Source organism: Pieris brassicae, chromosome 8, assembly GCF_905147105.1.
Source record: "Pieris brassicae chromosome 8, ilPieBrab1.1, whole genome shotgun sequence".
Taxonomy (NCBI): Eukaryota; Metazoa; Arthropoda; class Insecta; order Lepidoptera; family Pieridae; genus Pieris; species Pieris brassicae.
Genome location: NC_059672.1, coordinates 16,240,849 through 16,268,505, shown reverse-complemented (window position 1 = coordinate 16,268,505; position 27,657 = coordinate 16,240,849). Strand labels below are relative to the sequence as shown.

General features: G+C 32.2%; 1 protein-coding gene across 1 annotated transcript; it reads left to right on the top strand.

Annotated features, from left to right (window-relative positions):
• The first annotated feature begins 1,420 nt into the window (after positions 1-1,420).
• Positions 1,421-27,657, top strand: LOC123712727 (monocarboxylate transporter 2-like). The gene is made up of 10 exons (XM_045665951.1): positions 1,421-1,486; positions 14,515-14,688; positions 22,009-22,168; positions 22,609-22,916; positions 23,793-24,014; positions 24,482-24,619; positions 25,059-25,185; positions 25,469-25,575; positions 26,049-26,266; positions 27,359-27,657. The coding sequence occupies exons 1-10, from the start codon at positions 1,477-1,479 to the stop codon at positions 27,572-27,574; spliced, it is 1,680 nt and encodes a 559-aa protein (XP_045521907.1). The 5' UTR covers positions 1,421-1,476; the 3' UTR covers positions 27,575-27,657.

Below are 27,657 nucleotides of genomic sequence, written 5' to 3'. Positions count from 1 at the left end.
TTGTAAAGAGCTGCAATTTCTAATATGTCAAAATCTCTAGTCCAGTTTTGATATTAATTCCTTTATCCTAAAACAAATAAAAAGAAAATAAAACCTTTTATAAGTCAGCTCAAGTTAGCAATGACGAATGCTTTTCAACTGTAATTAAACCCCGACATTCTTGAACATTTTCATTTAATTAGCCAATAAAAATTGCGTGAAGATTTTCATATAAATGAGTTTCCTGTCGCCGAATGAGTGCAAAAACAAATTTGTATAAAACATCTGTTTCCCGGTATGATATTATTATATCTTGCATGTCGTATTTAGTTATGAATTACGGGTTATTTTTAGCGGTGTAAAATTCCATTGCGTGTGATATTACTTGGACTGTAAAATGATGATTATAATCGAATACGGATATATTTTGATTATGTGGAACTGGTCTTGTTAAGTGATTGTATGGATACTAAAATAATAAAGTGTTGAATATATCGAGCAATAATAACAAACCTATTTTGATATTAAACTCTCAAGTTTTTCTATACAATTACTTAACCTTCAATCATTCGACTTCCTACGCGCTCCAAAAGTTTCGCAGTCGTAAAACAATTTTATGAATTCCTAGATATATTTTTGACTGTTGTCTCCATGTTTTACGACGCTCTAGGCGAAAAATACTATTACTATAATCTGTTAATATGAACGTAACCTTAAATACTATTTATTGAGTTATTGAAAAATCCACACACAACAAGATAATAATTCTATTAAAGTACCACAAAACATAATAGAGCAAAGCAATTGCTATCCACAATATCCTTTGTAGACGTCTAACCAATTGCATTTAGAACATAATCAAAGAAAAGCTTTAAGCTCTTTTTCGAAGCTTTAGTGCGTAACAGCGACAGTAAAGAGATTTATATTTGAATGCGCCGAGACGCGGTTTCTTCACGATTTTATCTCAAACGCTTATCCGACGTTATTATCAGACTCATAGATATGTCAAATGGCTCGATAAAGACTCTTTATTTGGTCTTCTCTTTCACGATGATCGAAAGTTTAACGTGGGCGGATATTGTTACAGTTTACTGGAATAGTGATTTGTGAGCCTCTATGCCATTTAGTAAAGCGAATTCCGGGGAGATGAGTGAGCGGACATGAGTGTGTTAAAAAGGGTGCGGTGATGCAAGTGACGCGGGCGCATGATGCGCGCTCGGTTTGATGGAAGAGTCATGGTCGTCGGGCGGTGGGCCGCTGCTGCGTACGAGGTCTTTGCCTTTGGTGCTAGAGGCCAGCGGCGGTGTGCCCGCTCGCCAGACAAAGCTAGACCCTCGGCAGTTATTGACTCTCACCCGACATTACTACCCCGAGGGCGGCTGGGGGTGGGGGGTTGCTGTAGCTGCGACGATAGCCCAGCTTCTTGCTCACGGCTTGCACCAGGCTTCTGCAGTGATCGCTGTAGAAGCTATCAAACGATTCGGTCCAGAGGTGCAAATGCAAGCAGGTATGTGCAAAGTTACCAGAAGGGCCGTTCACTGCACGGCGGAGAAGGTTTTGTATCGGGGCCATACTAAATGTTTTGAATTATTTTATTAACTTGTGGCCTATTTATTATTTTTCCCCCTTATTGTTGTTTCTAAGAGATCGCTTCAGAGGAATAAGCGGCCGTGTAGCCATCTAAAAATTACATAATTTTATTATTAATCAAATAGGTTAAATGCGTTTGGACCTAAAATTATTTTTATTGTTAAAACAATTTACGTGCACAATAAAGTCAATTGACCTTCAATATTGGTAAAATATGTTGTCAATATCGTAATACAGTAGTATATAATTATCTACTGGATTATTTACCAAGTAAATAAGTTCGATTACAGCCAATTACATAATAATAATTTTAACAGAAAGGTTGAGTCAGCAATTAAACAACATTTATATGTCAACCCTTATACAGTTTCATTATAATGTTACTTTTAAATGACAAGTGAAACCTTCAATACCGGATCACACGCTTATTGTTTTTAATAATAACAAACTTGTTTACAAAAATTACGTTATTTTATTTATTTTCACTCATTTTTGAGTAGGCAAGGACTTCGTGAATATTATTATTTAGCAGTATTGGTCTAATGAATCTTATATAAATATTTTAGGTAAGGTTTTTATGTTTGTTTGTAGGAACTGCTTTACCAATTCTATAATATATATTATAGAATTGGTAACAAATCACTATTCACTAATCACTCATTTTTGAGTAGGCAAGGACTTCGTGAATATTATTTTTCTGTTATTATTATTTAGCAGTATTGGTCTAATGAATCTTATATAAATATTTTAGGTAAGGTTTTTATGTTTGTTTGTAGGAACTGCTTTACCAATTCTATAATATATATTATAGAAAGCTAACTTATTTCGGAGTGAATGTGGTTAATATTAGTGTTGTGTTAGGCCGTTTCCCGGCAATTGAAGATGGGGAAAGGTTATGAGATTTCTATATGAATAGAAATATATAAATCGCTTTACTCGAAACAATACCGATATAAATAAACCCCTTTTCACTTCAACTCCGTTTTAAGAATAAAATTGAGCGGTACTTTAAATTCGTCAATAATGTGCGCCTCCACAAGTTCTGGATTTGGAAGATTTCCAAAGCCTTCGACAATACTTACTTAAACTCGTTCATATAGTGTCTGGATAGTTGTTGAAAGTTTCACCGATCCGATTTTCTCTAACGAAGTCTATGCTTTGCAAGATTGCTTTGCTATCAAGATAAAACAAGAGACGACTTAGAATACAAAGTGCTGATTGATGTTAAAGGTTTTTTGTAGGAAAAGAGATAGTTTAGTTTATTTCTGATCTTAAATTTTGTATGAACAATACTACATCATAAAAAAAATGTATTTCTATACTATAATTAGTATAGACATAAAAGTATAGTATAGAAATACATATTAAAATACAGTTTTAAATAAATTATTACGTGTTTTATTTAATAAATTGTTTTCTGTTTTAAATAGACCCAAATTTTAATATTTTGGATTTGGTCAAATAAATTGTGTATTGTCCTTTTTTTCCAAACTGAAGAGTGGATCCTCTAACAGATTGACGGGCCAGCCCGAAGGCCCCAGTTGAGGTCGGTAAGTTACATATATCCTAAACAATTGCAATAAATTTGTTAGGGCATTTCTATGTCATCATAATGATAATTAAAATGTTCTGGGTTAGTTTCCCGATGTCAATAGTAATTCTATTGGATTGACGCGGAAGGTTGAGTTCCAAACATTTGAATCCAATAGCAAAATCCTAAAATATATAAAGCCTATCATTATTGTGATATACCATATTTGTCCTTTTGCTAACTTTATCATATTTCACCAGAGACATCACTAAAGTTATCTATTCATCGGCTTAACCTTGTTGATATTTGATCTTTGTCAAACAACTTTACTGTGTCTAACCGATTTAATATACTCAATGTCTTCCATTTATATTTTGTTTAACATTAATGTTCCACGATTAATGTCATTAGTAAAATAATCTTATGTAACTTTCATTATATGAGAATTCAGTATAGAGTGACTACACTTCAATAATCTGCCTTAATGCAGTGCTCCGAATGTAAATAATGAAAAAAATATGTATGCGTGTACACAGGTAAGAAGTGAAACTTCTTTATGACCTTATTTTTCGATAAGTGACCTACTATATGCAACTTTACAAAAAATAGTTAAATAAAGATAATTTAGATAAAATTTAACCATTTATTACAGAATTTCATTAATTGTAATATAATTATTACTATTATTGTTATTATATATTTTTGTTATTAATAGCTTCGAATATTTTCGAATCAACCATGGTACACAAGAAAAAGATGGCACGTTACGAAAAAATGTGACGTGTAACCGTAAAATGTGACGGTTATTTTTTTCCAACGCCGATAAACAAGTTTCACTTCAAAAAACATCTAACCGAAAATACAACTCATAAATAATATGTTGCAGCGAAATTGCGTTATACGAGACAAAGGCTTGTGTTAATAAATTTTTGGATAGAATTAAAACCTAAATTTAACTAAAGCCTGTTTACTTAAATCAAGTTTGAATCTATTCTATAATTAAATAGTGTTGTGGGGGTAGTTAAAGTTGATTGAAGGTTCTCCTACCGTACTACGAAAACTATAGAGTATAGACTATAGCAGAGAAAGTTAAAGAGTTGCCAGATAATTGAAGATCACGAATAATTTGTACTTTTTTGTCTGTGTATATAATTATTTTCATTTTTAGTACCTAGTGGTTAATAGGTTTTATATGCTTGGCCAAAATATTAGTACCAAGAATTTAAGTAGATACTCCAGTCGTAATGATTAGGTTGGCTTCACTCCTGAAGTAACCATACTGTATACAGTATGTTATGATAATATTTTCTAGGTATTAAATATAATAAATAATTTATATTAGTAGGGTAGAACTGTTTTACAAAAATTGCAATGTGTTTTAACTTAAGTGAATACATTTGAACTTGGCAATCGACTCAAGTAACGCAAAGTAATTTTATTGCTACAAATCTGTCTAGTCTGGATGCTCAGTTTAATATATTAGGGGACACGACACTCGTAAAACTAACAGTCAATAATACATTTACAATTGCCATAATCCGATTATATTTAATAGAAATCTTATGACAGAACGCTGCAAAGAAATGTGGCAAGAATGATGAAATAGTAGTAGGTATTTACTTTGTAAAATTATCGTCTTATAAATAATCTCTTTTAAAAAAACAGTGCCGCTTAAAAATATTACAGTTTCGTCATTATCTCTAATATGTAGAAGATAAATCTTTATAATTATCTTGATCTAAAAAAATAGACAACTCAGATACCAAAAGTAGTGCTATGCGAGTGTTGTCATATATTATGGTATTTGAAGCGGGCAGAGTAGATATTATTTAGCTTCTGATTGGATTATGAACTTACCAAAATCTTAAAATGGAATAAATACGTTTTAATAAACAAATCTCAGTACCTACGGCTGTTAGCAATAATATTATAATTTGCGTTGTTCATGTTTATTTTACTTTATCTAAACCTGTGAACAACAAAGGGAAATGCTGTGCAAAGAACAAAGCATTATAACGTAAAAATACGCATGAAAAATGCTTCAATACAAATGTGTTATAAATTCCAAATCCGTTCTAAATATTATATTCTCGCTGCGTATAAATTGAATGATATCGTCTATCTGATAAACGATTACATTAATCATCACCTTGCGAAAGACACGTAATGAATAATTTTATAGCACACGCAATTTATTAACTCTCCCTTGATACATTTGATATTTTTAAATCACGTGACGATTTTTCGTGAATATTTTCGCGAGTACCACAATAAATATGTGTACCAACAAATCATACAAAACATAGTAGAATAGTGATGCTTAGGTGCATTGTTTTATTAGAATTTGCTGGATCTTGCAAATTAACGAAGTTCTTGGACATCACGGGCAGCCTAGTAAAGCCGCAAATGTTGTTGGTCAAACTAAAAGAACACACGAACAGTTGTAGACTGTACGAAGTGTCATTAAAAATTATTCTTAAAATAGGTTAATAATTTATTTAAACTTGATTGTAATGTCAAAATGACAATTTTATTTATTCGTCTCACTCTCTCAGTTTTCTAAGAATATATATAAATGCGTCATTGCCCTAAGACACCAAATTAGTTCCAATATATTTACAAAGTAGTACAAATACTGGAGAGATATGGTGAAAATTAAATGAAACAGTTAAATCAATACTGTCACTTGGCAGTGGTAGCTCGCTTTATTCCTCGAATGGCAGCATTAACTCAAGATAAGCTTTAGGTTACAAGTTATACAGGAAGCTCTATGTTTATTTAATAGCTTGCATGGAACCTGAGTGCGATCCATTTATAACAATATATTTTGTTATCTACCAGAGTATGTAGCAAGTTAGAACCTTTCACAAAGACTTACATTTTTGACACGACTTTATAGATATGTCATTTTCCATTTTTTAAATCTTATACATATATAAGTGATCCTATCTTTTCTTTTTCTGAGACAGTAATCTTTGAGAATTAAGTCTAAGTATGCAACTTAAACATTGCTATTAAATCTATGCACTGATCTTTGACTTTATTCTTTTTATATCAATATACAATGTCTTGGTCAAAGCCAAAGGTGGATGAGGCGTCGATATAAGACACGATTATGACAAACGTCTGTTTCGCACGATATTCGCAAAAAGCGCTAGACTGGCAAAAAGGCTGGTGGAGCGGGTGGCCGCCCTAACTGCCAATCATCGACAATCGTTTATTAGGATCGACGTAGGGTGATACCGATATATTAGTGTTGCCAACCTCATAGTACATTTATCATCGAAACCGACGTTTAATATGTTTCAGCTCGGTGACAGCAGCCGTGATAAGACCGAATATATTTTTAATATAAGTTCAGAATTATCACAACATGATTTGTGGGATAAGTTGCGTAATTTCTATTAACCAGATCATAATTAATTTTTCGAATTTCGAATAAGTTTAGGTCGTTTTTGGGTAATTTTAATTTTCGATTTTATGGACGTAAATAAAACTTCGTAATTGCCTTTTTTGACACTCGTATTTATTTGTTGTTTTGAGTCTGGGTAAGGATAACTTTGCAGCTTGGACAAGTGGTTTTTAATCTACAAAACAGAAATTTTATATGATACAGACTTAGTGATAGTATAAAAAATTAAATATTCTAGAAATGTCCTCGTCGACTGCCAGATTACTATTAGATTTGACCAGAAAGAATTGATTAGAAATGCTTAATTTGTATATTATATTATAGTATGATAATACTATACTATGTTTAAAAACCTAAATGTTTAACGTCCATACCGTATAGATTTATAAGTTATAACGCCTACCAATTATAAATAAGCTTAATCAATGGAACAGATACATTCGGGAATGTGTGGCATCAGATTACGGAACTCAAACAAATATATTTTGTATACCTATATAATAAATATGATGGTTCAGTTTTATTTATTATTAGCAACTCGAAATAGAAGAGTAAATAAATTTTAAAATAACAAAGGGGCAATAACTCTTGAAAACTTTTAGACGTCTATTAATTGAATATAAGAAACGGGAAATCAAGCGTTCAAAGGGAAAACTTTAATTTATGATCGCATCAGTCAATAACGTCACAAGTTCTATAAAAGAAACAAGTCATCGATGTATAACAAGCAATAAATCATGAATCCTTTGAAGAGAACCGTGTTAGATGCTATTAAAAGTTAAAGAGAAAATACTTAGCTTTGGCAATTTGGCAGAAAAAATGTAAGGAAATTGGTGTATCTTTTAAAAGCGCCAAAGCGTGAAGTGGTTGCCACAGACTATGTTATTTTGTTGCTATTAAAGGGTTTTCTTCTAAATTGCTGTGAAAATAAGCATAACCTGGCATATCCAATAGTAAATTATAAAAGTTGATTATTTAAATTTGTCTCAATTGGTTAAAAGATAGTGTCCCGTTTTAATATGTTCATCAACTTTGACATAATATTGTTACGAGCTAGGGGATCCGATAGAAAATGCTGTAGATCTCTTCAAGTGTTTATTTCTTGATAAATCAATGAGAAATTTATAAGCACAGATTACTCGAAGGAAATATACTTATTACACACAAAAACAGTCACTAATTACTTAATTACGCGTATACACTCAGTACTTTATCACTTGTCTTCACAATATAAAAATAGTTTTAATAACATAACATACAAATTTTATATGATATGTTATATGGAAGTAATCCTATAACATAACAGAGATACTTTATATATTACCTTCTCCATAACTTAGTTTATGACAGCAAAATTGTTTTTCATACATTTATTTCTGTGTTCGTATACTTATTTCTCTTATTAGGTTAAGTGTGGAATAGACAATAACAACCATTACCAAAAAAATAAAAAATGTAAGTAATACATAGTTTTCAGATTGTAACCATAAAGATCTAACGTAACCCAATAATTTATATTGATTTAAAAATAATAAAATATATAAAGGAAAACACATAATTAAACTTAGTTTTATATCTACAAACTTTATTCATTTATAAGGGGAAGAGGTAGCGATCTTTTTATTCTATTTCGAGAACTATGCAAGAATATAGATGTTCCAGTGCATTTGTTGTCTAAAGAATAAACTTGGCCATTATTTATGATGTTATATTCCGCCGTAACTGCAGCTCGTTCATAGAAATTGTGGGGATAGTTTTGAATTTAAAAAATGTGATTGTGGCTTTTACTTTTGTTTAGATACGTTCTTTGTTTATACGGTTGTTATAAAGTACTATTATGAAAAATACAGTACTGTCAGATTGATGCATTTTTTCTTTTGTAAACTTCATGATGAACGAAAAAAATATCGTAGAACAAAGGATATTGTATGGGTAAGCTTCCTTTGGGCTCTAATGTGTTGGTATTTTTGTCATGTAATTGATGATTTAAGAATAAATGAAATTATTATACATCAAATAATTAATTCGTACAAACAAAGCTGTGTGCGCCTCAGCTCATTTGTGTTCATGTTCATGTTTTGGGTTTTAGCGCTATTTATTTGTTTCTTCTGTACTGTTAAATATTTTTGCTTAAGTCTGGAAAAAAATGCCTATATATCCAATGACGGATATTATACATAATAACTATGTATTTCTACGACAAAGTCTATATTAGTGGATTAAATAAAGTAGTGTATGAGGTAAATTATGAAAACGATTGTTAGGTAGTGTAAGTGTGTGTGTGAGTGGTAGTGTAAGGTACCTCCTTTTTAACCAATTTTTTTTATTGTACCCCCTCGATACACAATATCTTTAATAATTATTATATAATTGTACTAGTGATGTGATGTTATTTTTATAAATGAAAGGGTTAATCTTTGTCTTCAGTATGGAGAGACATCAGCCCCAATATTTATTATTTATTTATTAACACTTCGTTACATTACAATATATTAAAAAATTGAACATAATTAAATCGAAAGGAGGGCAACTGGCGGCCTTATCGCTTTCGAGCGATCTCTTCCAGGCAACCTCTGTGAGTAAAGAAAAGAAAAGTATTAATTTACATAAGATAGGCAAGAAGTGCAAAAATACATGTTATACACAGTTATTAAGACAAAACTAAACAGGAAACAAAAAAAAACAAACTAAACTAAAAAGATGATTCATTAAAAATAAAAAGTAAAAAGAGACATAAATCACGACAATTTAATATAAATCTCACGTCAGTAAGTAGTTAGTAAGAAAGCTAGGGATACGATGTGGACAGGTAATGTTTGTACAGAAGAAATTTAAAGGAAGATAGAGAAGGAGCTAAGCAAATAGGGACGGAAAGTGAATTCCATAGCCTGACTGCAGAGACCTTAAAGGAATCACCGCAGACCTTAAAGGATAGCAAGTATGTGAAGTGAGTTCGAGTCCAAATTAATTCAAGAACACTAATAGCATCAAAATCTAATCAGTAAAAAGAATATCTTGACGCTAAACTTAAAGGGATCCATCCATCCATGAATTCATCATCTATTATCCTCTTGCTTATATTCTATTTATTATTAATAACGTAGTCTTGAAGTTGCATCAAGCTGTACCAGTTTCGGCGTAGTGATAAATTACCGAGCTGTGAAATATGACATCTTAAACAGTTGCTAATATATTGTTCAATTGGCGTGATAAAGTGTCGTCCTATATACAAATATGCATGAAGTAGCCTTAAGCCTTCACCTGTATTTTACAAAAAAATTGTACGACCTTTTATAAAACAGGGGGCAAATGGGCATGGATACTAACACTTCCAGAAAGCTCGCAAGTGCGTTTCAGTATTTACGAAACTCGCTACGAAAGTAAGGAGATACATAAACTAAAAGTAGATTGGGACAGAGTAGTCTATACTTTATGATAAATGCTAGACAGTGTTGTTTATAGAAATTAATCTTAACTACAATTATTAAATATTCGGATAAGTAGCGATTAATATGGTTTACATATTTGAAGCGTTTCTTGAAATATAACTCATTGTTGCTTAGAGTGAATCGTCATACATATAATTTGATAAGTCGGCGACAAATGTAATATTTTGATACATCAATTAGTAATGCTTGATTAAACACGCTCGACAAGATTTATTCAGCAAACGCCAACATTCTGTAGTTGAAATGTCGACGAACCTTGGCGTAGAAAGTTTTTCAATAAGAGAATTTGTCCGTTGTGTCAACCACAACGTTTAATTTTACAATGAAATGTTAGTAGGAGAGCTGATGAATGTTCTAAGATAATTTTCGTACAGGAATGTTATAGAAATGAGAAGACGTACTCATGCATGTGCTCAATAATCATTTAAGCCTACACGCTCGCTCATACGCTCCATGTTTTCGTACTATTTGAGTTAAAAACTAAGGACAAACGTAGAATCAGGAACAAGGACAACAACAAATCGATCACAAGATAAGTACACATTCATAAATCCTTTGTTTGTGGTATCTCAAAGACCTTAGAAAAGTATGCTCTTAAGCTAAATCTCATTGCTTTAAAACAAACAAGTGAGAATTGTACAATGTCTTTTAAACTTGGTCACGTCATGTCCGCGCAAATTCCTCTTTATTATAACATTTTATATATTATTTGTCGTAAAGCGAAACTTCTATAACAAAGTTTTGTTGAAGCTTAATATAGCAGTAAAAACTCAACATTATTAGTCTGTTGAGATTATGAAATTTGAACAGAGGTATATCTCAAGTTAAAAATCCGTAAGCGTGTTACATGATAATTTCTAAATAATCGCGCAAGAAAATCCATTAAACATGTTTAGCAAACATCATGTAAACCATTCGTTAAACTAAACTGTTTGGTTAACGGGTGGGTAACGGCAAAAGAAAATTTACAAGAACAAAAACAAATGTTCTATTATCATATAGATGCTTTTTATTTAAAAGAATTTAGTTACGACGGAATTTTCCCTAATAGTATATAGTTCACTAGTATTAAAAGTATCTCTCACGCCACTCAACATATATCTGGAATCAAATGGCTTTATAACCATGACTTATACAAGAGGAAACTATTTGTTTTACTCAGATATTCAGGACACGGCTCGGCGACTCTAAATGTAAACCATTAAATCTATCATCCCTTTCAATAATACTGAAGATGGCAAATGAATGGGACACTAAATCTGTTTCGTTCATACATACGTTGGCAATAAACATTATTTTAATTGGATTTTCTATACCGATACTTGTATAATGGCAAGTCATTTAACAATCTGTCAGGATATTTCTTGATGTGCATTTTGCATGCAATTGCATTCGAATTCTATTTGTAATGTTTACAGTGATTAATTGCAATTAATAGTTATTTATTTAGAAGTACTTTACCGCTTACTGAACTATAATACAAAACATTTTTTAAATTGAAGCGCCTAGTAGAAGGTTACAGACTCAACAATAATATGAGAAAGAGAAAGTGAGTAGGTTGTATGTGTGATTGTGTATCACTTTACCTGATCTTTGGTTATTACTCGATTGCCATCTAGCAGCACAATGTGAACTCAAACACCTCACTTTGATCGCGCTATATTTTTGCGTGTATTAAAAGTTAATAAAAAAATAAGCTTAACTACTATAACAAAAGCAAACTTTATACCAAAAAAAGTTTTTCTTTGTAGAGTCAATCTCACTCTTTTCAAAGTTGTGTCTGCTTTATAGATGAAAACAAACAGGCTTCTAAGGCACAGGCAATAAGCTGCAATTAGTTAAAGTATATTTTGTCATGTTTAGCTACACAAAGTGACGCATGGGGAATAAAGACAATATAATCAATTGAGATATACGGTACGTATACGGCTAGTCAAATATCGTATGCTGTTTGGACCTCTCAGAAGAGCCCGTTGTCAGCCTTAAGCACTGTCGTCTATAGTTTATTGGTGTAATGAGTTTCTAAAATTAAAATTAATTAAAGTCTATGTTGACAAATGATTGATAAGGCTTTTACGATTACTTAAATAAACTGCTTTAAAGTATGTTACTTACTCCGCTAGTGGACCAAAGTAAGCCTTGGCCTTCTGAAGTTAGTCGCTAAAAGTCTGATACTTCATACTTCATAAGCAACTTTATACTCGTGAAGTTTAGTTTTTTTCTTACCCTTTTTTTAAAATAATATACGACAGTATAAGTGACATTTCTTTTAAGCATTAATTGCTATCTTTTTCTGACATTTGTTTTTAATGTGGCGAAGGCTGAATATTCAAAACTGCTGTAATTTCGACTTGTTAAGGCCTATCAATTTGCAATACTGCGAAAGAATATACTTGTCTGCGAAAAAAATGTTGATCTCTATCAATCAGTATTTAAATTTTTAGCGAAAGGAATTATTATTTTAATATAAAGCTTAATTAAAACATATACATACTATGTATCCTTATTATAAAACAAAATATATGAACATTTCGTACATTTATAATCGCTTTAACGCAGTACATGGTGTCGGGGAAACTCAAACGATACCTTTAGTTTATCGCAATGTTTAATACCGTAATTAAGACAATTTCGCTTTTAACGGCTACTTAATTTCTGTTAACGATGATGTATTGACGCCTCACGTACACATAAATACCGCACGATTAAACATTAATTACGAAGCATGAAAGATATGTGTAATTAATTATTCGATTTATTTTTCACGCTATCTAACACAGACTTCTAAATTAAATTTAATTAGCAACCCAGCACCCCTTATACAACGTGTTTCTTTTAGACGATGTTATGAAATTCAAATGTTTGAATTGAACTAGTTTATTGTAATTAATATATTGTATATCTTTTTTGGTAAAAAATTGAGAGATTGTGTGCGTGTACTAGTGTACACACGTAAAAAGTAAAAATTATTTATGAGCTTATATTTCGAAAAACTATCTACTATATGCAACTTTAAAGAAATTGGTTAAATAATGTTAAATTAGATAAAGTTTAACAAAAGGCTTTTATTATCATAGACATGAATACAAATAATACAATTATTAAATTTTACCTTATTACTAAGATTATTACAAAATTTCATTAATTGTAATATAATAATTACTATTATTGTTATCGTTATTATATATGTTTGTTATTAATGGCTTTGTATCTCTTCGAATCAATATGATAGGGACAAGAAAAAGATGGCGCGTAACAAAAAAACGTGACGCGTAACCGAAACATGTGACGGTCATGTTTTTTCCAACGCAGATAAAGAAGTTTCACTTCAAAAATAGTTTGAATTATGCCTGTATATTATAATATTAAACGGGCTTTAAGTCCGTGATTTTGTCAGTGTCCAGTCTGTATAATGGGTATATGAAATATATTATATAATTATATAATATATATAGGTATACTTAAAAGTATCAAAGTGTCTTGTAATATCGATATTTCCTAAGAAATATTTAAAAAGCGATCGGCTAGATTTTTTTTCAACTATTATTATCAGTGTTTCATTATAAATATAATTCAAATTCAACTGTAGCATAATGATCCGAACGAATCGTAATGTGTATGAAAGAATTTCACAATCAGATTTACCTGATTAAATTTCAGTTTCAGTTTTCTATTATCTAGCCTGTCAGCATGTTCGTCGGCGTAAATTTCGTCTATTTTGGACATCTTTAACAATAACCTTTATATTTAGGTCAGTTTCAAAACTGTAATGATTTTCACACTTAAAACTTTTTCAGAAATTACTTTATTGCTAAGATAAGCCTTAAGCCGACCGGGGGACTTCGTTTTAGAGATCTTAGTTGTCTTAACTACATATACTGTCCTTTCATTTCTTATTTATACCTAGAATATACATTTTGCGTGACCATACTCAACAACTTGAATAAATATGGCCATTCTATATCTTTGGTTTGTCCAAGCGTTTTAATTCTAAATAAATTGTTCAAAGATATGTGACATTAACGCTCTTTATGCCTACACTATCAACATAACTTGCTGAAGTTATGGGAGTCCGAAAGTTTTGGACAGCTGGCTTTGGAGTTGTAATGATGTGCTAAGAGTTACTTATAACCTGCTCCAATTCTGAGAATTACAATAGCTTTTCTTGACAACTACTTAGCAGAATCTTTCTGTAACAGATTTAATACATCAATGACTGGTTGTCCATTGCACTCTTTTCACAAACGTAATCCTTCTGCTCTTTATTTCAAATTTATGTTAAAGCTATGATGAAAATATACATATGAATTTATTATTTAAAACCGTTTTAGATCGTTTTATTTTTTATGTTGAAATATAGCTAGCGAATACGTGATATTTTTAACTACTATTGAAACATATCAACTTATTTCTTTATTGTACACATGAATGATACCTACAGCTTATATCTCCAAGTACTGGCCAGCGGCTGCATCTTTTAAGTGTCTGTTCGTTTTAGCCTATAAAATAGTGATTTAAGTTAAAATACAGTTCAGGTTTTATATTAATTTCAGGATGCCTCGGAGCAATGTCAGCAAGCGTGGCCCTGGCTCTGTCCCCTGTGACAGTTGCACTCTGTGTTCGGAAATCAACACGAGTCACGGCTGTGGTTGGAGGTCTTGTAGCAGCCCTCGGATGTCTCTTTACATCTTTCGCGACACAGTTTCACCAGCTATTCTTCAGTTACGGTAAGTACCGTCGGTTTAATTAAACAGTTACTGGATAATTCTACATGATTTTACATAGCATCATCTTCCTCACTACATTTTATAACATATGTTAAATGGAGAGCTACCAAAGCGAAAATAAAGAAGGTACAGAGACTTCCTAAAGAGTTGTCGCGTGTGTCTTAGGTTTGTTAGTGACGTAGGTCGGTTTCACTTAACATCCTTGTAACATAAGAAAAAAGACCATACTTAAATACCCAAATAATTGTATGTAAAATAAGAAAGAAAACAAATTAAAAGATAAACAAGGCTACAGCTAATTACAGCAAATTTAGGGTCTTAACACCGCAAGGATTACGAAACAATTAGCGCGCAATGTCTCGCACTGTGGGACGCCACATAAATATTTATTCAATCAGAAACTGCTAAAGTAATAAAATGAGGGTAGCTCTGGTCAATTTTAAATTCGCAAAGTGTCAGTTGTGAATTTTTATCAGACATTGAAACGTCGATATAGCACTTTAAAGGAAATGCATGCAATTCAATGAGTTCGGCGGAAATTTTCCCGCTGTTTCATTATGAGGTCAGTATTAGCACTAGTGGGTCTTTATGTGCATTCTAGCAATGACAGGGTAAACGTATTTGGCGACGTTCCATACACCTGTGGTTTCACTGGAATTCAAAAACGCTTTTTGTTTACCAATCATGATACCTCAAATCATGTTGATTACATAGACAACGGGTTTGAATTGAGAACGCGTACGGATTTTGGTCCGAGAGATTTTAAGAATGGGTTTATAGTTTATAAGAAAAATCCTAATCTTAGAGTAAGATTTGAAGTTGGGAGTCGTCTTAGCGCTGAGTGACTCCCGTAAGTGGAAAAGGCATTGGATTTTGTGGGAGTCTACCAGTCTTGACTAGCATTAATCGTATAGTAAGGTTCACTTTATGTTCCACATACAAAAAAAGAACAAAAATGCACAGTATGAGCTAATTCCAACTACTTGCTATAATTTATACATATAGTAGTCTGATCAGTTGACATCACAATATTATTTTAAAGAATTCCTTCGATTTCTTTATACACACCCTCAGTGACTGATAGTCTAAATGTAGAATAGATAGATATGTTCATAGATAGTGAATGGTAACATAAATAGAAATTACGTGGACAGCCGAGTCATCGAGTAACATACACAATATTCTGACAATTTGGGACTTCTTCGTTGAAGTCGGTTACAAAGCTGTAACATGTCATTTCATATGTTCATTTTCCCTCCTGTTGTATGACTCACTGCAATGCTTGTTGCAACAAATTGAGACAAAATTAAAACATCAAAGACTCAAACGTAAATTTTAAATCATAACTAACATATTTTGTCAGGTCATATAAATTTCATAAAATATACAATTGTATGAATATTATACGTTGACTCAATTTATTTGGCGTCGCTATACATCAAAGGAATTCGTTAATTGGCGTGAGTAGCGGATATTCAACGCTCGAACGATAATGCGCTGAATTTATTGAGACATAGTACTTTTTATTACGCATTAATTAACTACACATACAGCTTATTAATTAATTTGTTTTGTAAACACATTGAAGGCCACGTTTATACTTATATTTTTTTGGCGATTTGAAACTTTGTAATTTACGATATTGAAAGGACATCGCCGTATCTAAGGATGGTAGTCATTAAAGCTGCTGAGCCTGTGGATGTTTAAACATCCACATTATGTACTTAATTCCCCCTTCGATAATATTAAAAAAAACGCTTTCGTCAAAGTATACTAAATATTCTAAGACCTTTGTACTTTAAAAATATATTGTAATTTGACATACCAGAATCATAGTTTGAGCTATGTCTTGTTTCTGAATCTCACTCTATGACAATAAAAGGAGTCTTTGCATAAATAGATTCATAAAACTGATTCAATAATATAAAATAACTAAATTTCATATTATTATTATAACTAAGCCTTTATTACTGACCCCCCGTATACTATAAAAAAAACAATGGCGCTACACCCTTTTTTAGGTCTGGGCCTCAGATTTCTGTATCTGTTTCATGATCATTTGTAAATTGAATAGGCAAGTAGGTGATCAGCCTTCTGTGCCTGACGCCTGCCGTCGACTTTTTGGGTCTAAGGGAATTCGGTTTCCTCGCGATGTTTTCCTTTACCGTTCGAGCTAATGTTAAATGCGCATATAGAAGGATAATTTATTTATTATTTACTAGTAATCTTACAGCTAACATACACCTTATAAAACAAAACACTTAGTCAATACAGAAAGCCAAAACAGATTACATAGATTAACAATATATATGTAACAGAAAACAAGTAAGTACATTTACAGACAAAATATATTTATAAAAAAAATTTAAACTAAAGAAAACTGAAATTTAACATTTTAAATAGCAAATAATAATCAATATTTTAAATTGCTGTTTAAACAAAATCTATAAATTTTATTTTCTTAAGTTACACAAACTAACATAATACTTGTGTATTCATCATATGAACAGGTTTTGGTAATCTGCGTGTCCTGTGACATATAGGTCTCTTGTAGCTCCTTCTACTATTTTCTTATGTTAGCTCTTTTTGTCCGTGCTGTGGCTCCTATTCTCTTTCTTCCTCTTTTCCCTTTTCCATCTCGTGGTTGCCATTCTGTAATAATTTTTGCCTGCTGTCTCTCATCATGTGGTCAGCGCCATTTCCACTATTTTCTTTATAATGTCCTCTACTTTGGTTGTTCATCTTATCTCTTCTGCTCTTTTGCGATGTCTCAGTGTTACAACCAACATGCTTCTTTCTATTCCTCTGTAGCATGTTCTCAACTTTAAGAGATGTTTCTGACATAATGCCCAAGTCTGGCAGTCGTATGTGACACATGTTAAGATACATAGGTTGAACACCTTTTTTAGCTACCATTAGGAAGTCTTTACTTTTAAGTACCTTTTGACACCAAAATCTCGTCCAGACGCAATACACAATTCTTTCTATTTCAAGATCTGTTTGGACTTTAATATTTGCACTAGATATCCGTTGTGATCAAAATATTCGATAGCATTTACATCTATTTCTATGATAATAGTTTCCCCCTATCAGTCATTATTTTCGTTTTAGATTTGTTAAATATGCTAAAGAATTAAATACATTTTTATTTGAATACAAACTGGCTAAGAACCTTATGATTCCATTAGGCATCTAAGCCGACTCTTTCTCAGATCCTCCATCAATTATCCACATAAAGGGTTGTAGATGGACTCATAGAAACACCATCTTTCGCGGTAAAGTGTCCAGAGGATACACGCCTGCAGCTGAATCTTATTATCGGCCGTCGACGCAGAAGTGAAATTCCACTCGTATCATCTCGACGTTTTAAGGCAGTTTTTGCCACACCACATCACTATGTGGAAACAGTTGCCCACTAAAGTATGTTCAAACCAAGTCGACTTAGGGTCTTTCTGAAAAGGCCGCGCAACGCACTCGCGAGCCCTTTGGAATTGAGAGGCGGTATCGTCAAGTGAGTTTCCTGCCCGTTTGGCCTCTGTTCTATAAAAAAACACTAAACGTATTGAAACATACTCATTATTTAAATTCGGTATAAAATTAAATTACAAAGAAAACTTGTTTTTACCTCATTGCTACGAGTCCTCACGTAACAGAGAGGTCGAATATCGTAGATATTATTTTATTATCCTGCAAAATGACAATATTCGAATTGAGGACATTGCCAAGTTTCCGTTACTACATTAGCTAGTACTTTGTTTATTATTTTGCACATTTCCTATTTATTACATTTAAAATTAAATTTGTAGTTATGGACTGACATTCAAGTCATCTTGCTGTATTTACATTGACTAGTTACGACACCTGCGCATTTAAATTAGTTACTTGAGTGAAAAAGACTGTTTAATTTCCAATCATGATAAAAATAATAATATACAGCTTAGATTTTCTTTACATTTTATACATTATTTTAATCTTGTTCTCCTATATCCTAGCTACCTTCAGTACCGTTGATTGGTACTCCTTCACAGCTTTTTAAAAATGACTTTCTTTCACCATTCGCTTCCTGTTACCGCTTCTATGTCTTCTATCTACCTTTTTTGGGGCGCTCTCTTCTCCTTCTTCCCCTTGGTCCATTCCATATATCTTAGAAGTACACCTTTTTCTGTGTATCTTGCTATAGTAAGTATATATGCCATTGCCACTTCTGTTTTAGGGCATAATGTAAGACACTTTTCATCATATTTTTTCGCTTTTTATCTTATGTGTTTTTCTCATTTTAGGTTCGTTTTTTTTCATTGCTTTCTGGCATGCTACTAATATGGTTTTTATTTTTAATTTTAATTAGTTATTTAGTACTTTTTCGTAATTTGTAACAATTCTTATTTGTACCAGTGCTTTAATTTGCCTACAAGTTATTTGTATTAAAAAAAATGTAGTAATTTAAACTTATGTTAAATCATATACACTACGAAAACGATTGAATAAAATGCCATATAGTCAAGAATAAAGTGCCTTTGCTAACCGCTAGTATTAGCATTTAAATTGTCAATATACTTGTAGCCAAGTAGCTTAGTTGACCATCGTTTTCATAAATACATACTATTCAATACATTATTGATTATTAGGTTTTTAGTACTAACGCTGTATGGTTCAGTTTATTTACAAAAGTAATCTCGAGTTGTCAAAAATATTAAGGTGTTCCAAATTTGAAATGCTTAATTCTAATTTCATGTAATTGTCTAGTTTTTAAATAAAGAGTGAATTGCAATTTCAACAACGAATCGGGTACAGATTAATAGGATTTTAAATTATTCTTTATTTAAAAAAGAAGATAATACATACATTTTCAGCTATAGACAAATTTTTGCCACTTAATTTAGACTTTGATTTGCAAATTCTTTATAATATTACGTAGGTAACTATACTAACTACTGGGTATAATTTATGAAGTAGTGTAAAAAACGAAGTTACCACTATTAACAGATTTATGATTAATTTGAGCAAGTCCCATTTTAAAAACTTTTATTTATTACGCTTTACACCTATGGAATATGATCTAAAGGGTTTAATAACCTAATTAGAAAATAAATGTAAATGTTGTATTAAAAAAAAACTAAAATTTCCACTAGTTTATGCTATTTTCAGCATCGAATGAGACATAGGTATCTTCTCGTAAATTGTACAAAAGTCGTAAAGCATGCGTAATCGTAAATTCTCAATTGCCTCTAAATTTTGACCCAATTTTCATTCGAACATAAAACGAAACCTCGAACGATACTGTTTCGAGGTTTGTAAATTGAAATTCTATGCTTGTTTTTAGTGATATTATCCTTAAACTGCAGTATATAAGTATATTTCACTTTGTACCCGAGAACTTTTGAGATTAGACACTTCACGAGCTTATTTATTTATATTTTATAGCCGCACTAACGAACTAGAACTAATGTGTGGCCTCGATAGGCGCGAACGGCGTGCACGCTTATGATAAGTACACATACTTACAAAAAATAACAAAAGAACCTAAGAGAATGCTCTTCCTAAAATCAGATGAGAAGTCAAAAATATATCCAGGTCACTCCATTGGTCACTCAAGGCATTATGTTTAAATAAAAAACTAAACCATTGGCGCCACAACCTCAAATTTTTGTATCTGTTTCATGATCATTTGTTAATCTTATAGGCAAGTAAATGATCAGCATTCTGTGCCTGACACACGCCGTCGACTTTTTGAGTCTAAGGCAAGCCGGTTTCCTCACGATGTTTTCCTTCACCGTTCTAGCGAATGTGAAATGCGCACATAGTAATAAAGACCATTGGTGCACAGCCGGTAACCGAACCTACGACCTCAGCAATGGGAGTCGAATTATGAAGCCACTAGGCCAATACTCAGTGTTTAGTGGGAACAAAAATATTTCCACTTTTTTACAATGTATCAAAAATATACCGCAACTGAAATAGATCATCCCCAAAATTTATATGAAAGGGACGAATTAAAAATTTCGAGATACAGATAGTTACGACTAAGATAATAAGGTGAAATAGACAATAGACCCTACCGAACAACATGAAAATCGAATAAAATAGGAAGAAATTTTAATTTTAATTCACATTATTCACAATTTGACAAAACAATTAAGTTACTTATAATAAATGTTACATTTAATTCAATTGATTCTAAAATGATAATCATAATATTATTGAATTTTCAACAGAAACATTTTTACGATTCTCCATATTTGAGACTTATGACACCGTTATTACATTACTCATAGCATTGTAAATTCTATGAATAAATCTTTCGCCTTATTTGGAATTGAGAAGTAAGATATAAACTACTAAATATTCAAAGTTCCATAGATCAATTGAATGTAAGATAGACATATTTCTGTGTCGTAAAATAATTATTACTCTCCCAGTTGTTAAGCTCTCACCTTTGATTCAGAATGGTTTAGGTAATTCTTATTGAATAACAACCATCCCAACTTACTTTTGCATGTGCCTTCTGTATATAATTATTATCATAGATTACTGTGATCGTCAAAGATTAATTACACCATAGAGTACTGTGTGATATAAAATTTATCAATTTGAGGGGGAAAAAATCCGGACACACTGTGATTTGTATGATTTGTATCGGGCAAAAGGTTGATCAGTAAATTATTTGACTTAGTAAACAGTCTGTCACACTCATTAAGGAACATATACAACTTACATACGTACAACGACGAACATATTTAACTTACTTTAAAACGATTTACCATATTCCTTAAGAATGATGGAAATTTCATTACACTTGGAACAAATTTAATCTGATAAAATAAATTGGCATGTTATGAGCCACAATAAAACATATTACTTTACCTCTTTGTTTTTGTAATTGTACCAAATTATGCTATAGATATAACGCTTCACAGTTATAATTAGATACCTATTATCTACGCTAGTACAAACAAAATATTTGGATAGGTAAATCACTGATCTGAGATAAGAATTTGACACCCATTTAGATCTTAATTTCTTTGGTTTAGTCACAGATTAAAGACGACAATTGCAGTGTTGGTGATATGAAATATACCTCAAATTACACTACGTGTGCCCTACTTTACGCGTAATAACTTGTGTTAAATCGCTTATGTATAATATATTAACAATTGTCTATCGTTTGAATCCTAAAGCTTTTGTGCTAAAAAGCAGTTTATCACTTACAACGTTCTTATATTTTTCCCAAACAAAAACAATTTTTTTATAAATGTATGATCATGAATACTAATCAACACTTGCCAATTAAATTTTGAAATGATAAGCATTAACAATTTCTAGGGACCGTGGTCGGTGTGGGTGTGGGACTGACGAGAGACTGTTCCACTCTGATGGTGGCCCAGTACTTCAAGCGACGACGAGAGTTAGTAGAAATATTTATAGTCAGCGGAAGTGGACTAGGCATCGCTGTCATGTCTACATTCATCAGAGGGGCGATCAGGTACAGTGATAAAATGGTGAATATAATAGACCCTCGAATATAGAGTCGCATGTTAATGCACAAATAGTGATTTATCTTTACGTATGAATTAAATTTAACAACATTAAACATACAAATCCCTATATATTATTAGTAAAGAATACTTTTGGTATGATGGTTAATGAATGTCTAATATGGCTGTAAGCTACGTTAACAATTCATCGTGAACATAATGTCTCATGAATGCTGAAACTGAATAAAGAACGTAAATCTAAAAAAAAACCTTTGGTAAAATACCTTGCACGACATGTCCTTACTAGATTGCAGTGGCGCTTTTCTCTCAGCGTTATTTGCTGTTGAAAAGTGCCTGTGCTGTACTTAATTCGTCAAGAATATATATTAGGAGGAAAATGTTATAGTTGGGCAAAGGAAGTATTTTTATATAAATCTTGTTTTTTCAGAGCGATCGGTTGGAGACTTGGCCTACAAGCAGTTACAGGAGTCGTATTTGTAACATTCATACTCGGCACATTCTACCGCTCAGCATCCCTGTATCACCCACAACGCCGGGCAATATTGCACCTTAAAAATCAAAATAAGATCAAGAGAAAAATGAAGGATAGGAATAAGTCCGATGATCGTCAGCCGTTCTTTGACTTCTCTACTTTAAGATCCAAGACAGTGCGTATACTTCTGATGTCCACTGGTATATCTGCGTTTGGGATTAATACACCTATTTTTTATCTCGCGTATCATGCTGAAGAAGAAGGTGAGTTTACTAAAGCACATTTATATAAAAGTAGATATCGCCAGGATTAATACAAGATAAGAAGTGTTTAAAAAAAACAATTAAATCAGATTGACTTCGTTACAAAAATTTAGTTTTTGATTTCCAATTCGTTAAGATATTTTTAGTGTAAGATTTTAGAAACCTTTTTGTGCGTAGAATCGCAACTTAAAGCATTTTTAACTATCAACGAGATTCGTTACTGTTAAAGGAAGATAAATTTAAATAATCTTTGGACCAAGTTTTGGCCATTCAAATAGAACTTTAAGCGACATTGCAATAAATCATATTATTATAATAGATGACAGTTTTCCGGTAATAATGATGACATAAATATTAAGTGCCGCAGGATAACAATGCCTACCACGATCGTAGTCATATAAACTGTATATAGATAGGAAATCTATCGACCAGTCGCATTATTTTTAGATCCTGTTTTGCGTGGCGCTGCAGGATTGTAATCTAAAGACACATTTTATTTAATTAAAAATAACAATAAAGTTGAATGATATCCATTTATTTAAAGGTCTATAAGTTTAGATTCTTAGCAATTTAGTACAAGCGAATTATCAAAACGAATACCGAAAGCAAATTTTATCTCAAAGGAAGTTTGTCCGCGATGATATTAATAACGCTTATAAAGTATATCAAAAGTAGTAGGTAAAAGAGAATGTAGCCGAGATCATTAATTATAGGATATTAATTTTTGCAAGTTAGCTCATGTGTGAAGATTTGAGAGATTAGAGTTGTCATGTTTTATTTGGTGAGAATAATACTGAAACTTAAATTTTATAGTATTTATATTTTGTATAACTTTTATATTTTATATTTTGTATAACTTTAACTTTGTGTGTTAAGGTTTGGGCGACACGGCAGAAATACTCCAAGCGTACTTAGGCCTAGCCTGGGCGGTAGGTTGTGCAGCCTTTGGGTTACTGGTACGTCAGAAATCAGCTGAGTGCCGCATAGCAAGACAGTACTTGACCCAGGCTGCGGTGTTTGTCTGTGGTTTGGCGACCATGGCTCTTACTGCTGTTGAAGGGTCACATAGTGGATATGTTATGTTTGCTTGGGTATATGGTATGTAGTCTTCTATATTAATTTCAACTACCGTTAAAGCTTTTTTCTGACAATATTTATACCATGTTTCACCAAGGAGTTTCTCTTAATATTTTTTGTAGCGTGCAATTTCTATAGTCTATGACATATCGCGATTTTGGCGCCATTGTTATATTTAATTATAAGATTCAAACCCCGAAATATTAGATAAATTGTACATAACGAAAAGAATACACTTGTGTACTAACAGACTTCATTATGCAACGGTTTCATTAACACCTATTTTGGGTGATCATAATACTTATGATTGATGTTAATGACAACAATTACGTATAAATAAATTATTGCACATAAAGCAATAAAGAACTCACACACCAACAGTATTAAAAATAATTAAACACAATAAAAAACTCACACACCAACAGTATTAAAAATAATTAAATAATCTTAATAAAAGTGGTATAGAAATATGACTAATTTGTTTCTAGGTATATTCTGTGGTGGCTACCACTACTCCTTAAAAATGTACACTTACGAACGCGTCCGATCACGAAACTTTGCACGCACTTGGGGTTTCGTGCAGTGTTCGCAAGCTGTACCCATTGCTATTGGAGTGCCGCTCTCGGGTAAGATTAAATAAAATTGTTTTATTATTAAAGTTGTACATGTATGGGAGGCAAAGCGGCAACACAGGTTAAACATTGTCTATAATAATATTTTTATATGCTTTAAACATACATTTATAACATTAAAAGTATATATTCCATTTAAAAAATGCACTTCTCGATAAATAATTTACTTACAAAAATCAGAAATTTCTCAATGCCTTACTTCTTATACTAACAATCCAATTATAGGATATTGCAGACTCGCAGTGTGGAAAGATATCTTTTTTATGATTGTGATTATATCTTAGTTTTTTAGAAATATTTAGTGTCTTCAATAAATAAATTATTATTGGATGAAGATTGATGTTAATGTCAGACTATTTAAGCGCTTAAACTGCCAACGGCCATCTAGTGATCCTGTTCCTCAGATAGTCTATGATATATCATATTATTCCAGGGTATATAAACGTTGGATGCGGCGGCAAGGCCGGTTACTACTTCAGTTCGACGTGCTCACTCATAGGGTCGCTCTCGCTATTTTGTATTGACCTGCATCGACGGAGTGTAGCGCACAAACAAACCAAGTACGTACATAATTATGTTTTGGTTTCCGCACCGGAGCACCACATAATTTATTAAAACTTTTTAATCGATAAACATACATATATGTATATTACTCGAAAGTTAAGTTGATATATCATTATTTCATATTAGGATTATATCTAACTGTATTGTATTGACGCGTATTGCCGCGAAGTTGGCTTTTGTAATATTTATCTTGATTGACAAATTGACAAGTTTTGTTTAATTATGATTGAAGATTAATCAACGCTTGCTTGTATGCATCTGTTACAATGTTTTTCACAGAGAGAACGGCGGCACAGCGTCATGTGAAGCTGCGCATGGGCCGGCTGGTCGCAGCCGAAGTCGGGATCGAGAACCGCGCACAGCTACTGGCGCAGCCACCGCTTTAGGTATTTTCTACTAGTCGTATAACCACCACAGCTCTTTCTTATGGTACTTATATGATCTCATTACACATGTATCATCCTCCTCTACTATGAAGGCAATACTAGTTCACAACCCCATTAGCAAAATAAATAGAGTTTTCAAAAATTAAATTTTTAAAATAATCTATATATTATGTAAAATGACTAGTTATACCTACTTGACTGAAAGGCCTTTATTTCTGTATTTTATTGCAGGTACACAGTATCTATTATGATAAAATCTGTGCAAAAAGCAAGAGTGGCCAGCCAAACTCTTATTTCCTAGTCGTAATGTCGTTTATAGACAATTTCCAGATGATCACTGTCAAACTATAATGACGTGGTGTTAACAAAATGGTAATTTAGCACAGCAGCGACCTCAAAGCCCGGGACTTTTTCTTTACGCAGTTTCCCATAAGGTATTTTACGCTCAGCATTGCTAAAACTTTTCAAAATAGTTCTAGGTGCAGAACTCGTGGCCCCAGGTCGAACTGGGCGCGACCTGCTGGACAGTATAGGTCCAGGTAGTCTCGGGTCACCACCGCCTAACCTCCCACCGGAGCTCACGTGCATTAGCGAAGAGGGCGGCTTAGACCTAGACTTGGACTTAGACATCCCAGAGCATTTATTAGAGGATCTAGATTGTGGAGGCGACTGTATTACTAGCTGTAATAAGGTGAGAAAACGTAATTTTACTTACATAATATACGAACGATAATATTGTTCTTTAGGTCGCAAAGAAAACTATTTTTCAGGTATAATGTTTATATTAAAAAAAATACAAAGTGCTACATACGCTGCCAATATGTGATGTAAACCTATACGATATGACTCATTAATACAATATTATTTCTTTATGAAGTTCATAATATAATTCTTGGGCGTTCGATTACAAAATTGATTATTAGAGCCCGAAAAAAAAATACATTTTTCGTAATCATAATAAAAATAAATGCGGTAAAATACAAAAATAAAAACTCAAGTGACTACTGGTCTAAAGAGCTTTTTAAAATTACATTATCACTAATATACCTGACCATTAACAGTGCCATTTACATGTCTGAACCATTCGGTATAATAATGAATAAAAAAAAATTGTGATACCGGTAACAATTGATTTAATAAGTTTTGGCACTTTACATACAGGTTTGAATAGTCATTATTAAGCTACCTACTAGTCAAATCTTATCTGAGCGGCAATAGGGCAAAGGTACACATAAATTATAAACATAAAAGGTACACAACAATATTTCGCAATATTAGTTCAGAAATTTAAGCTTTTAAGCGTAACAACTTCTTGAAACTTTATACATTGCTATTAATAGTTGGAAACTAAATTGCATAAAAATACATTGACGAAATATTACCTGATATGAAGTTTTTTTTTATCTTTTCTAGAAAAAACTTATTCTAGATCATATGATCAAGATTTTAATTGACCCATTATCGCAAATTTACATTAACGTAATTAAAATTTGGTACAAGAATACAATTTAAAATAAATTCATCAATATACTCATATAATTGTGGATTCTTTCCGTAAATTTTTGTAATTACTCGTCATAATATTGCACCAAATGTAAACGATAAAAAAACTATTTTTAATAAATTGAAATGTCCAAGTGACGAATTAGGGTTGCCTGATCTTTTAAATATGATTAAATAAAATAAAAAGTGTAATACATCTTATCTATGGTCTGTAAATGGAACAAATTCTTACAAAATAAATGCTCAATATATACTCACTACTTGCCTCGTATCTTTGCAGGTGGAAAACTATCTAATGCTAAGCGAATACGAGAACAATTTAATAGCAGAACTGCCAAATGTAAACGAGCGTCGCGGCCGACGTTGGTCCATAGTTGTGGCAAACTCACCACAGCCTTCGGATCACGACACGCCTGAACACTCCATCAAATGGAAGAAAAAGTGCCATAACACAAACAACAGACTGATAACAGTTATCAACGAGGCCTCCATGTAAAGACAATAAATAGAAAAATAAACCTATTTAACCTCATAATTTATTTGATGTGTGTTAGTATTTGTGTATTTCAATAATTTATT

Coding starts and splice junctions, on each gene's coding strand:
- LOC123712727 (XM_045665951.1), top strand. Junction 24,015..24,481: donor TATGTTTGCTTGGGTATATG/GTATGTAGTCTT, acceptor ATTTGTTTCTAG/GTATATTCTGTGGTGGCTAC. Junction 25,576..26,048: donor TGGCGCAGCCACCGCTTTAG/GTATTTTCTACT, acceptor TTTTCAAAATAG/TTCTAGGTGCAGAACTCGTG.